Source organism: Panthera uncia, chromosome C2 (genome assembly GCF_023721935.1).
Source record: "Panthera uncia isolate 11264 chromosome C2, Puncia_PCG_1.0, whole genome shotgun sequence".
In the NCBI taxonomy this organism is placed as follows: domain Eukaryota; kingdom Metazoa; phylum Chordata; class Mammalia; order Carnivora; family Felidae; genus Panthera; species Panthera uncia.
The window spans coordinates 66,530,383-66,545,091 of NC_064810.1; the positions used below are offsets into that span (position 1 = coordinate 66,530,383).

Sequence of the window (14,709 nt, forward strand, 5' to 3'; positions counted from 1 at the left end):
CGAGTAAGAGATTGCTACGGCTGAGGTCAGAGAGGTCTTTTCCTGCTTTCTCCTCCAAGGTTTTGATGGTTTCCTGTCTCACATTCAGGTCCTTTATCCATTTTGAGTTTATTTTTGTGAATGGTGTGAGAAAGTGGTCTAGTTTCAACCTTCTGCATGTTGCTGTCCAGTTCTCCCAGCACCATTTGTTAAAGAGACTGTCTTTTTTCCATTGGATGTTCTTTCCTGCTTTGTCAAAGATGAGTTGGCCATACGTTTGTGGGTCTAGTTCTGGGGTTTCTATTCTATTCCATTGGTCTATGTGTCTGTTTTTGTGCCAGCTTATTAAATTATTTATAATACTCTCAGATTATCCTGAAAATGTCTGCAAGATCTCTAGTGACGTCACTTCTCTCATTCTTTGTTTGGAAATACGCATCTTCATCTTTTTTTCTGATCAGTCTGGGAAGAGAGTCATCAATTTTATTGATCTTCCCAAAGAACCAGCTTTTAGTTTTAGTGATTTTCTATGTTTCTGTTTTCTATTCCATTGATTTTTGCTCTGAGCTTTATTACTTCCTTTCTCCTGCTTTATTTGAATTTAATTTGCTCTTCTTTTTCTAGTTTCTTAGGTTGGAAAGTGGGGTCATTAATTTGAGACCTTTCTTCTCTTATACTATAGTAATTTTATTGTTAAAAATCTCCCTCTAGATGTTGCTTTAGCTGCATCCCCCCAATTTTGTATGCTATGTTTTCATTTTCATTTAATTCAAAATACATTCTAACTTTCCTTTCCACTTCTTCTTTAACCCCGTATATTATTTAGAAGTATGTTATTTGGTTTCCAAGTATCTGGAGATTTTTCAAATATCTTTCTGTTACTGATTTCTAATTTAAATTCTCAGGAGTCAAAAAACATACTTTGTTTGAATATTTTTAAATTTATGGAAACTTGGTTTTATTATCCAGAATATGGTTTATCTTGGTAAATATTCTCCGTACCCTTGAAAAGAGTGTGTATTCTACTGCTATTGGGTTGAGTGTTCTATGAATATCAATTAGGTCAAGTGCTATTGATCAAGTATTGTTCAAGTCTTTTACACCTTTATTGATTTTCTACCTACTTGCTCTTTTAACTGATATAGACACCATATTGACCTTATTTATTTTTTTACTTATCCTCAGACTGGTGAACACCTCATCATGAGCACCACTTGACAAATTCAACAGTGTTAGTTTAATGCCTAGACTGTCAACTAAACATTCAACAGACATAGTTTGAGTATCCATTCAAATTCGGGCCCTCTACAAATCACTGGGGACACAGAAAGGAATAAGATAGTGTCTTTAACTTTAGAGGAGATTTGTCTAATAAATTTTGGGTATAAAATTTCTAGCCACAAAGATCCTGGGTTCTTCCTTTTCTGGATAAGATGTTTGCCCTGCTTTTACCTTCTGCCTATCCTTATCTCCCTGTCCCATCTGAGGGTAGAATTGCGATGTCTCATTAGTAAACTCTTGATACCAAATGTACTCAAGGTTACCTTGTTATCAAGGTCTCTACCTGCTCCACCAATGAAGTCACATTTGGACATTTGAAATCCCTTTCAATACCTCCTTTTTTGGTAACAGCTTTATTGATACATAATTCACATATCATACAGTTCACCTACTACAGTGGTTTTTAGTATATTCACAGAGTTGTATAACCATAACCACAATCAGTTTGGAATCTTTCCACCACATCAAAAAGAAACTTCATACCCTTTAGCTATCACCCCCTACTTTCTCATCTCCCCATTCCTAAATACCACCAATCTACTTTCTGTCTCTCTATATTTGGATATTTCTGCACAGTTCATATAAAGGGAATCATAAAATATGTGGTCTGTGTGACTGACTTCTTCCACTTGGCATGTTTTCAAGGTTCATCCTTGTTGTAGCATGTATCAGTACTTCATTCCTTTTTATGGCTTGAATAGTATCCCATCATATGGATATAACATATTTTATTTATCCATTGATTCGAGTGATATACATTTAAGTTGCTTCCATTTTTTATTATTATGAATTATGAACAGTAGTGTTCAGGTTTTTGGATATCTGTTTTCATTTTTCTTGGGATTACACATAAGAGTGGAATTCCTGGGTCAAGTGGTAACTCTTATGTTTAACTTTTTGAGAAAGTGTCAAACTATTTTCCAAAGTCTCTGCACCATTTTACATCCCCACCAACAGTGTATGGAGATTTCTCTACATTCTCATCAACCTGTTATTATCTGATCCTGTGCCTTTTAATATGAAATCCAGCCTCTTTGCCTTGAATCCTCTTTACCTATCTACTTTATTTCCTCTTGTTCTCTAGCATGTACACGAATTTTGAGAGACTGGTTTCTTTACTGCCCCCAGAACACTTCATGCTTATTCCTAACTTGATCTTTGTCCATGCTATTCCCACTGTTTTTAACACCCTCCTTCTTTCTGTCCTTTGCCAATCCAAATTTCTACCATGCCTCAAGCCTGTATTGACCTCTTCAGCCCTTTTAAATTTCCATCCCTTCTGAATTTAGCTCTATTTAGAGCTGATACCCTATAAGTTAGCTGATGAGGACTATATTACTATGTCTTATACTACTGCAGCCTAGCTCAGAACACATAGTGGATAGTCTATAAATATTTACTTGTTGACTGATTCTAACAGCACACACATCTCACCCTGTGTTTACAATAATTTTTTAATGGAAACTTTAAGAAAATGATTTTTGATTGACTTCTTCTTCTTTCATGTTAGGATTATGGTAGAAATCTCCATCCCATGCCAATAGCAACACAAAAGGATTACAGCCAGTGGTGATCTTTGAGTCACATTTCTGTCCAGCCTGACCAATGTAGAAGATAACAATTTAATTATAAAATGACTGTCCCTGTTCCCTTCCTTATTCATCCACTAATGCCTGGAGACTTTCACTGCAGAGAAGTTAAAGACAGAGAAAAGGAGAGAGGAAGCTTGTTGCCTGGCATATTGAGAACCAAGGAATTAAACCTGAATAAGAAGGAAGTAAATTTATGCTCAATACTCCAGTTTTATTGCTGTATATATGCTTTTAAAATTATTCTTCAAATAACAGTGATGCTTTTTCAAAATATATTTAATGAGGAAATATTACTGACAAATATTTGCCATGGACATTCTAAATCATTTATATTAGAGGCAGGAGAGTGCAGCAGGAAAAGCTCCTGTTTAAATCACAGCTCAAGAACTTTCTAGCTTATGACCGGCAAGTTTCTTGACTTCTATGCCTCAGTTTCTTCATCTATAAAATGAATATAATAATAGAGTGGTTGTGAGGATTAAATGAGATATTGTGTGTAAAGCTTTAGTACAATGCCTGGCACATAGGAAGTGTAAATAAGAGGTAGTTCCCTACCTCTCCACTCTTCTCATCTCCTTTTACACACATCAGAGCAAAGACAGAGTTAGCATGATTGTGGAAAGGACAGTGGAAACTGTATGACTAGGATAAAACATTTGCACTAACAAGTAATGGTAGGTACATGAAACCAAAGTATGGAAGGTTTTGGAAGCTACCTAGAGAAGTTTGAAGAATATTTCATCTGAGCCATGATAGATCCCCAGCAGGATGTGGGAAAAGAAAAGCATGACTATGGAATGGAGGTTCCAGAGTGGGTGGAAGGAATGAGGTTCTAAGTGCTGCAAGAGAAGCTCAGCTGTACACAGCAGAAGGACTGTATGTTCCTCTCAGGGAAGAAAAGCTGTGTCAGGACAAGGATGTGTTGGGGTACAAACAAAAGGATGTACATCATTCTGTATAGGAGGAGGCCAGGTCATTCCAAGAGCATGGAGGAAAAGGAAGGAGAACTGGAGGTATAAAAAAGGAAAATATCTGGGGTACTGCTCTGCAGACAGTTTTAAAAGGTCAGTAAAAATGGAGGAAAAAATATAAGATGGATGACCATCAAGGAAGCCTCAGGAGAACACAGGTAGCATGAATCCTCAGTAGGATTCATTCTCCATCTTTTTGGAGGATAGCTCAGCAGTTCTGACTGCAGAATAGAAGAACAGATAGCAGGAAGGGAAGGACACCCCCTTTTCCCCCATAGCTCTGGGCAAAAGTCAGGGCAGCCAGAGTCTGCCAGGGTAGCAGTGAGGACACTAAAGTAGTAAATCCCATACAGAAGGTTAGGTGAGGCACCCAGGGTGGTATGCTTGTGTGCATACATGGTCTGCCATTGACTCTGTCTCCAAACTTGTCCCAGAGCTGTTTATGAGCAAATTCAGGTGACTCCTTTTCCCTATTTAATTTTCCTTACAATAAATGTTTATTTGAAAGTAAAGTGAATACAGATATATAGTTTTAAAAAGCAGTGTCATCTCTGGAATGGGTAGAATATTAAAGGTGCCCTGAAGGGGCCTAGCTAAGTCACCTAGTTTGTCATGAATATTAACCTGGATAATAGGTGCAAGGCCTCAGTAAAGCCATCCATTAGACAGACTCAACCCAAACTTTTCCCCAGTGTCAGATTAGATGTTGGTTTTTTAGGGGTAACGATAAAAATAATGATAAAAGGGAGAGGTGCCTCTAGATGTACCTCAGGGACCATGAAGCCACAGAACAGAGAGAAGAGTCCATACCAGAGTTTGCAGAGATTCCTCAACCTCTCTGGACCAGCCCTCTCATTACAAGGTGAGGAAACATGCTCAGAGCTGGAGGAGGGTGATAAATCTCGGTGACTTGTGAGGTGCAGTAGAAGCAAGAACACTTATATTCACAGGCTGGACCATGTGTTATTCTCTCTTGATGCCTTGGGACCCCTGGCACATCCCACATGAAGGGGCTGAGTGTTCACTGTCTCCTCCTGACCCATGTCAGGGGCACATAGGAAGCAAAGCCAGGTGCCTAACAATACTACAATAGAGCATAGCCATTAAGAGCGCAGGCTTTGCACCACTTGCTAACTGTGTAACCCTAAACAAGATACTTCTGTTCCTATGCCTCACTTTCCCCATCAGTAAAATGGGGGTGATAGTACTATTTGTTGTAAGGATAAGATTAGATAATAAATATAAGGCATTTAGCATTTGCGCCTAAAGTGTAGTAAAATGACCAATAAAGTTTAACAATTATTTTTTTTTAATTTTTTTAATTTAAAAAAAATTTTTTTTAACGTTTATTTATTTTTGAGACAGAGAGACAGAGCATGAACGGGGGAGGGTCAGAGAGAGGGAGACACAGAATCTGAAACAGGCTCCAGGCTCTGAGCCGTGAGCACAGAGCCCGACGTGGGGCTCAAACTCACGGACCGCAAGATCATGACCTTAGCCGAAGTCGGCCGCTTAACTGACTGAGCCACCCAGGCGCCCCTAAAGTTTAACAATTATTATCATTACTTTTTTATACAAGAGTTATATGACATATAAAACCCTGCGAAGATTAAGGGATTGGCCATGACTGTTACAACAGTGATGGTGAGGGCTCCACCCACAGCCTCATTTCTTTCTTCCTTCCACTCACCCCACTCCATGATTTTTGGCAGCAAGACACTTTCACAGAGGCAGCAGCATAAAGAAAGATGGAACAGATCTTAAAAGTACTTCATGCCTCCACTCCTTCCCCAAAACCCATCTCAGAAGGCACCAGGAATGGCTCTGGGTTACAAACCCTGCCCTTCCTGGGGCACCACCAGTTGATGATGTACCTGCAGAAGACTTGATTTGGCCAGGGGCCATGGTGAGATGTGCCCAGTCTACTTTCCTGACTTCAAGAAGGTGTTTTCGCCCCAGTTACAATTTGAGTATCAAGTAAAGCCTGTGGCTTACCAGGGCTACTGCTAACACATACAATTACCTTAGTGTAAATTAGAAAAAGGTGCCTCTTCCTAAAGTTATGTTCCTTCCACTTTGTTAGAACAAGATAGTTTACTGTCCTCATGCAGTACATAACATACTTAAACATATGTGGTAGCCCTGTGGCTTGTACTCAAAGTCTCTGTTCCTCTTTAGGTCCTGAAGCACCTACGGCACCTAAACTTTACCAACAATATGGGGGAGCAGGTGACTTTTGATGAATGTGGGGACCTGGTGGGGAACTATTCCATCATCAACTGGCACCTCTCTCCAGAGGATGGCTCCATAGTGTTTAAGGAAGTCGGATATTACAACGTCTATGCCAAGAAAGGAGAAAGGCTCTTCATCAATGAGGAGAAAATCCTGTGGAGTGGATTCTCCAGGGAGGTATGTGCTGTCCATCAGAACCACAGATGCCTCCACCACAGGCAGGAAACTGTGCTAGACTTCGGAAGGGCCTTAGGCTTCACCACTGGACTTGCAAAATGATGAGACCACTTCCCTCAACTCACTAACTCTTGTTAGCTCTTGTCATATAGCTCTAATGCCAAGATTCTCCATGAAATCCATGAGTGTTTAGTATACAGATGATAATCCTCAGAAAATTCTTATTCTTTACAAATCTGATCCCTTGGCTAAATGGTTAATAGTTTCCTTGACTAAAACTTTCCCCAACCAGAGTGAAATATTTAAGCAAACAGAAATATCACTCAAGGTAGGGTCTGGACAATTCACACAGAGGTAGTTCCCTGTTATCCAAATAGCTCCGGGCTGACCTATAAATCAAAAGGACAATTTCTTAGAAAATCAAATGGGTTGGTAACTTGGGAAAGATAACATCTCTGAGGGTACTGTGTTACTATAGTTGAAAGTACTAATGTCCTTCACTAGTTCTTTTCCTTTCTTTTCCTTCCCAAGGTCCCAAGAATCTTAGCAATCATCAGGTCCAATACTGTCATTTATATCCCTCTTTCATTAGAAAATAATGCCAATTATTTTCTCTTCAAGTTTTCTAAAAAATCCTCGTCAAACCAGTTATTTTTCTGATATAGTAAAAAATTTCCTTTGTTGATTTCCATGTGTTTAACTTTGTAAGATGTCTCCAAGTCAAGCAGGTAGGTGGGGAGAGAAGGGAAGAGTCTTATTAAAGAGACATTTTGAGGGGTGCCTTGGTGGCTCAGTCGGTTAAGCGTCTGATTTCGGCTCAGGTCATGATCTTGCGGTCCTTGAGTTTGAGCCCTGCATCATGCTCTGTGCTGACAGCTCAGAACCTGGAGCCTGCTTCAGATTCTGTGTCTCCCTCTCTCTCTGCACCTCCCCTGCTTGCACTCCATTTCTCTCTCAAAATAAATAAATAAATAAATAAATAAATAAATAAATATTTTAAAAAAAATTTTTTTTAAAGAAACATTTTGGAAATAGTATGCACCCTTCTGTGTTACTTGACATGATCATATGGAATGAGAAGAAGAGCTTCTGAAACAATAAAGCAATAAATTGGACAAAACTGTGAAAAACAACCATTTAAGGATATGGTAATCAACCAAAGCAAACAAAAGCTGAAGTGCCTTTTTAAGAAAAACTAATGAAACTTGGGTAAGAAAAGTCTGTGGCAGTCTGAGGCTGCTCCCCAATTATTTCTAATAATTTGGTTGCTGATTCTTTTAAGTTTTCTACGTGGACAATCATATCATCTGTAAATAACAAGTTTTACTGAGTTCTTTCCAATATTTATGCCCTTATTTTTCTTGTCTTATCCCACTAGCTATGAACTCTGCAATGTTTAATAATAGTGGTTATAGTGGGCATTCTTGTTTTAAAAGAAATGCTTTTATTTTTTCATGTAGAATGATGTTTACCTAAGAAGTTTTTATATTGCCCTTTTTAAGTTAAAGATATTTCTTCCTATCTCCCTTTTTCAGGTAAGTTTTTAATTGCTATTTTGTGTTGAATTTCATCAAATGCTTTTTCTTTATCTACTGATGATCATGATTATTCTCCATTAATTTATTAATGCAGTGGATTATATATATATAGATGCAGTATAGATTTTCTAGTACTGAACTTGTTTGCATTCTTGGCACAAACCTAACATGATCATGCTACATATTCTTTCCTATGTCCTTTGAGTTTGTTAATTGTTTTAGTGTTTTCATCTATATTCAAGTGATAAAAAGTAGCTGTACTCTTCTCAGGTCCTTTCAGATTCCTTACACTTTGCGGATATCTCCAGGACTTCTATATATTTTTGCTTCTAACAGAACTCACCACACTTTTTCAGAAAACTACCAGCGAGCTAATAGAACCCACTTTGCCCACAGGGCTCAGAAAGGCAGAAGAGTCTACAAATTTACATTTCCCTAAAAAGATCCTTAACAATGAGTGGTGTGGAAGTACCAAAACCCTGGCTCCCTTTTCCTTAGGTCAGGACAGCTCTAAGGAATAACTTACAGTCGAGAGTTCCCCTATGGGATCAGGCAGAAGCTACCCTCTAAGGGACTTTGCTCAAGATCATACCCTTGCTGTCTTCTTCCCTTCTGTGTCTGACTTGCTCCATTCTCTTCCTGGTTTCTTGGGAGAACTTTCCTTGCAAACACTTGTAGACAAATCCACAACTCAGGTCTGCTTCTAAAGACAACTTAAAGTAGTGAGATGGGCCTGTAATTTTTTTTTTCTTTTTCATACTGTTCTCATCTGGTTTTGGAATCAGAGTTATACTGGCCTTTATATAAGAATGAGTTAGAAGATGTTCCCCTTTTTCCCCCCCAATCTCTGGTAGAGTTCACATAAGATTAGATTCATCTGTCCCTTGAAAGTTTAGTGTTTTTTTTTAAAAAGAAAGAATGTTTAATGTCATTTGCCTGTGACAAACAGAGAATGGTGGTCATCTCAGGTATGAATATATAGTAGGGAAGGAAGCAAGAGGTTAGAGGAAAGCATACAGTTAAGTGCAGGTTACTGTTCTAGTCCTAGCTTTTTTTGGGGGTAGTCATTAAAAATGACTGGCTAAAAGTGATTGAAATATGAACAAGTAATGATGGGAAAACAAGGATTATGATTAATCAAATTCCATGCACCTGAAGTCCACTAATGAAATAAATAAATAAAATCTATGTTATCTGAAATTAATATCACTATTGCAGATTTCTTTTGGGTAGTAGTTACCTGACATATTTTTCTGATCCATTTACTTTTGGCTCCTCTATGCCTGTCCTGCCTGCCTTGCTGAGTGGTTCAAGGATCTCAGAAGTCACCCTATAAAGCCTAAAATAAAGTTGCAGGAATTGCAATTCACTGCAAAGTTCAGAATCCCATTTTCTAAACAAATTTCCTCTCATCTCAGCATCTCCCTTTGTGATTATCCCTCTATATGTATGTAGACCTGTGTCCCTGCATCTTTTAGCTTGCCTTAAACTCTTGTTTCCATGGAAAGCAAACAGATGTCCCATTCTGGGACTTGGAGGGAATGGAATGGGGGGGTTATTTAAGGAGGATTTTGGTCACTGTGTAGAGTGGCAACAATTAATCTTCCCAGACTCCCATGGATGTGTGTGTGTGTGTGTGTGTGTGTGTGCGCGCGCACGCACACCTGCAGGCACTTGCCCAAGGACACCTCTCCCTTTCTTTTTTTTTTTCCCACCTCCCTTTCATTGATAATAAGAACAAGGATCTCTGGGGCTTCCTCTGTCTGGAATGAGTCTGAAGTCTGTTGTACTGGTCCTTGTGCACAAACTCCTCTTCCGTGCTTGTGTCAAAAGGGGAGACTGATCCCACAGCTGCAGCCCTTCACTTTTGTGCTCTTGGTTCTCTAGGTACCTTTCTCCAACTGCAGTCGAGACTGCTTGGCAGGGACCAGAAAAGGAATCATTGAGGGGGAGCCCACCTGCTGCTTTGAGTGTGTGGAATGTCCTGATGGGGAGTACAGTGATGAAACAGGTAAAGGAACATGCTCTCCTGCAGTGCTCAGTTCACTTTGGAGCACTGGGGTCAGCCAAGTCCCTGGAAGGGGTAGGCTGAGGAGGTACTTCGCACAATTTCTCATTTAACAAGGTATGTCTGAGAGTCACGTTGGGCTGGGCATTGAGGGGGATAGAAAAGAAATATTGGATGCCTTGTAATACCATAAAAGGTTACACATCTTTCGTTTTACTTTGATGCCACTCTCCAATTTGATATTCCTTTTCTTACAGCTCAGTAGCCCTAAATAGACAAAGTTCTGTCTGTTCTACACTACACAATTAATAGGCCATGATATATTGCCTGTTGGGTGCCTGGCATCGTATTTGCTGTCTTACTTACGCTTTTCCTGTACCTCAGTTTCTTCATCTACAAAGTGGAAATAATAATAAACCTATTTTACAGAGTTGGGGGAATTAAATGAGTTAATACTGTTATAGCACATGCTAAGTTCTAGATAAATGTTAAGTAAAAACCTTAACTGGCATTTGGAGATGCTTTACACATATTAACTATAATTGTTATTATTACTGTTATTATCTCATTTCATCCTTACCACAATAATGGGATTATTGCTTTCTTTGCATAGATGATTGAAACTGAGGCTCAGAGAGGTTAAGGAGCCTGACCAAACAGCTAGTAAACAGAAGAGCCAGGATTCCCATCCATATCTCTGACTGAAAGCCCATGTTCCTTTAACTCCCCAAAACTGCAAGGTGTTTGGGACATAGTAGAGCCTTAATAAATGTCTACTGACTGAATGCGTCTGCAGTCTCCCTCATTGGAAAGTCATGAATGTGGAGTGAGGAAGGCACAGGTCGTTTGTGTGGGATATTCTGCCTTGATCGAAGAGGAAGTCTGCTCTGACATGTCCACAAAGTCCATCCATATATCCAAAATGTATCAAGCTGAGTGTGAATACTGTGAGAAGTTGGTAAACTATGCTAGATTCCTGGTATGTAGGCAGCCAGCCACCTGCCCAGCAAGAGTGATCATTCTCTGCTAAAGACCATCAGCAAGTAGTGCTAATAGGGGTAGCACCACCCCCCACCATGTAAAAGGAAAAAAATAACAGAACTATTAAAAATACATGAAATTAAATAAGTATGTTAACAAACGTAAGTCAGAGTTCGATCATTTCACTAACAAAGAAAGTTTAAAGTGACCGCATCCAATAATCTGTATACCCTTACCAACACTTTTACACTCAGGTCTTAGTCTATGCCCCACAGTGACTAACTCTTCCCTGAAACATTTTACAGATGCAAGTGCCTGTGACAAGTGCCCCGATGACTTCTGGTCCAATGAGAACCACACTTCTTGCATTGCCAAGGAGATTGAGTTTCTGTCCTGGACGGAGCCCTTTGGGATTGCACTCACTCTCTTTGCTGTGCTGGGCATTTTCCTGACAGCCTTCGTGCTGGGTGTCTTCCTCAAGTTCCGTAACACACCCATTGTCAAGGCTACCAATCGAGAGCTCTCCTACCTCCTCCTCTTCTCCTTGCTCTGCTGCTTCTCCAGCTCCCTGTTCTTCATTGGTGAGCCCCAGGACTGGACATGCCGCCTGCGCCAGCCAGCCTTTGGCATCAGCTTCGTGCTCTGCATATCATGCATCCTAGTGAAAACCAACCGTGTCCTCCTGGTGTTTGAGGCCAAGATCCCCACGAGCTTCCACCGCAAGTGGTGGGGGCTCAACCTGCAGTTCCTGCTGGTCTTCCTCTGCACCTTCATGCAGATTGTCATCTGTGTGATCTGGCTCTACACTGCACCACCCTCAAGCTACCGCAACCACGAGCTGGAGGATGAGATCATCTTTATCACATGCCACGAGGGCTCGCTAATGGCCCTGGGCTTCTTAATTGGCTACACCTGCCTACTGGCTGCCATCTGCTTCTTCTTTGCCTTCAAGTCCCGGAAGCTGCCAGAGAATTTCAATGAAGCCAAGTTCATCACCTTCAGCATGCTCATCTTCTTCATCGTCTGGATCTCCTTCATTCCAGCCTACGCCAGCACCTATGGCAAGTTTGTCTCTGCCGTGGAAGTGATCGCCATCCTGGCAGCCAGCTTTGGCTTGCTGGCCTGCATCTTCTTCAACAAGGTCTACATCATCCTCTTCAAGCCATCACGTAACACCATCGAGGAGGTGCGCTGCAGCACTGCTGCCCATGCTTTCAAAGTAGCAGCCCGGGCCACGCTACGCCGCAGCAACGTCTCTCGCAAGCGGTCCAGCAGCCTTGGGGGCTCCACGGGATCCACACCCTCTTCCTCCATCAGCAGTAAGAGCAACAGTGAAGACCCCTTCCCACAGCCCGAGAGGCAAAAGCAGCAGCAGCCACTGGCCCTGACCCAACAAGAGCAGCAGCCGCAGCCACAGCAGCCCTCGTCCCTACAGCAGCAGCCACAGCCACAGCCACAGCCCAGATGCAAGCAGAAAGTCATCTTCGGCAGTGGCACAGTCACCTTCTCACTGAGCTTTGATGAGCCTCAGAAGAGTGCCATGGCTCACAGGAATTCTATGCACCAGAACTCCCTGGAGGCCCAGAAAAGCAATGAGACCCTCACCAGACATCAGGCATTACTCCCACTACAGTGCGGGGAGACAGACTCAGAACTGAGTGCCCAGGAGAGAGGCCTTCAAGGGCCTGTAGACGGGGACTTCCGACCAGAGATGGAGGACCCTGAAGAGATGTCCCCAGCACTTGTAGTGTCCAGTTCACAAAGCTTTGTCATCAGTGGTGGTGGCAGCACTGTCACAGAAAATATACTGCATTCATAAAATGGAAGAAGGTGGCCAGTCCAGGGAGGATCCAGAGAGGATTCCTGGGATCGTGTTCTCTGACAGGGATGAGGAATCGCCCCAGACTCCTTTCCCCTGTGTGTGGAAGGAGAAATAAGACACGCCAAACACCTCAAATTTAGTTGCACTGCTTTAAATAACAGTGAATTGACTAATGTTTCCTCTAAAGTTAAAAAGAAAAAAAAAAAAAGAACCGTGTCCTTCTGTGGTTGGAGATGTCAGAGTGTTGAGATCATCATAGTCAGATTTGCTGTTCATGTCTCTTCCTCTGTTCTCATCCTCCATTCTATCCCATCCAACTGCCCAGATATAAAACCAAGACTTTAGTAACCCACCTATTCCCTTCTTTTTTTCTTAACACCGAAATGCCTGCCCTGAACATTGCAGACAGCCTGGCCCAGACACAAAAGTGTGCAGAGTGAAAAAAGTTCAGACTGGCCATCACTAGAGTTAAGAGTCTGAAAGACAGAACATCATCAGTGCTTCCCAGCACCTTGACAATGGGAAGAGAACTTCAAGTGTTCAAGAGCATAAGGTGAACATGTCCCCTCCTATTTATGAAAACCATAAGATATTTGGTCTCCTACTTGCTGCTGCTATCATGTGACATCTAGAAGGTTAGCATCCCTCCTACACCAACATGTCTGGTGGAGAATGTCATAGTGATGCCATGTTTAGATTCCAGGATCACAAGAATCACCTCAAATTGTTGGGAAGGAACTGCATGAATCCAATGAGCTGTATCTGTAATTAATATTGCTATATGTAGCTTTATCTCTAAGAAAATGCTTCTGTTATAATAATGTTATAATAGTTCATGGACAATATAAACTGAAAAAATGTCAGTCTGGTTAATATAAGGCAGTATTATTGAGCTCCTTGCCTATCCTTGCCTACCCCACCACCCTCACCTCCATGAGCTAAGCCCAAGTAAGCCCCAGGGATCCATAAGTTCCCCCGATCCCTGTCCCCAAAGATTCCCGAAGCCAGATCCACAGCTGACTCTGTGGAAAACAAGATCCCAGTCATTAGCCCCTACCAGTTGCTGGGGTAAGAAAGTGTTCCATGAGAGCTCTCACAGGACATTAGCCTGGCATTCTCCCTGCCAAATGCCATACCTAAAATCCCTCCAGCAGTGGGAATCTGCCCATAGGTGGTTAAAGTGGTTGAATGGCATATTTCTGAGCATTCAGGCTCTGGAGACAGAGAGACCTGGGTTCAAGCCAGTCACTTACAAGTTGGGTGACCACAGGCAGGGAACCTTAACTTCACTAAGCCCCAGCTTCTTTGTCTCTAAAATAGAGGTAATAATCATTCTTTCCCCTCAGAGCGCTTATGTGAATTAAATGAGATGATGTATGTAAAGTACTTTAGCATGGTGCCTAGCATATAGTAAGCATTCAATAAATATTAGTTAATATTATTACTGATATTGTAATTATTTTTTTCACTTCATTAAAATATAAAACAAACTTTGTTTACCATTCAGATTTTAATGACAAGCCCACTGATGACACAAACTTTCTTCATAATAACCCCAAGAACTCTGATCAGCCCTAGTAACACTTGCTCATGGCAACAAACCCAGAAAGTCAATCAGACCCCCCCAGAGGCCCCCATGCTCTGCCTCTATGATCACAACGCCAAGAGAAGAATGTCACCAGTCTGGCAGTAGTTTCTCAGATCACTCTAAATGCTGCTCTTAAGCCAAAGCCAAAATATAGCAATTAAATCTGAGAATGTTGGACTCAACATCATTATCTTCATTTGAGTTGCAGCACAACTCTCAGCACAGATTCAGGAGTGTAAAACGTGAACTTTATTTTTCTCTAACAACTTAGTTTCTATCTCAAATTCCCATTCAGCCTAGTGACAGAAACTTCCATCTTAGTCAAACTGGGGTTTTCTCAGGAACTTCAGAGTTTTCTGAATTGGTTCAGATTTCTGGGCATCAGTTCAGAGGTTTCTTCCTTACCCCTTCCATGAGAGCTTTTAGTGTAAAGGGAGGTGGGGTTCCTCAAACATCAGCAGCTCCTATTGACATCTCTGAGAACATTCTGATCTGGTCCTCAGTAATTGTTATGCCTCCACATTGGCATCCTATGAGGCC

At 41.2% G+C, this 14,709-nt stretch overlaps 1 protein-coding gene across 1 annotated transcript in view; it reads left to right on the forward strand.

Moving 5' to 3' along the window:
* The window catches only part of CASR (calcium sensing receptor), a 29,553-nt gene extending 16,413 nt beyond the window's left edge, over positions 1 to 13,140 (forward strand). The window contains 3 exon segments of the mRNA XM_049628285.1: positions 6,002 to 6,232; positions 9,628 to 9,781; positions 11,065 to 13,140. Of these exon segments, the coding sequence (XP_049484242.1) occupies positions 6,002 to 6,232; positions 9,628 to 9,781; positions 11,065 to 12,578 (1,899 nt within the window). The 3' untranslated portion in view covers positions 12,579 to 13,140.
* Positions 13,141 to 14,709: the final 1,569 nt, after the last annotated feature.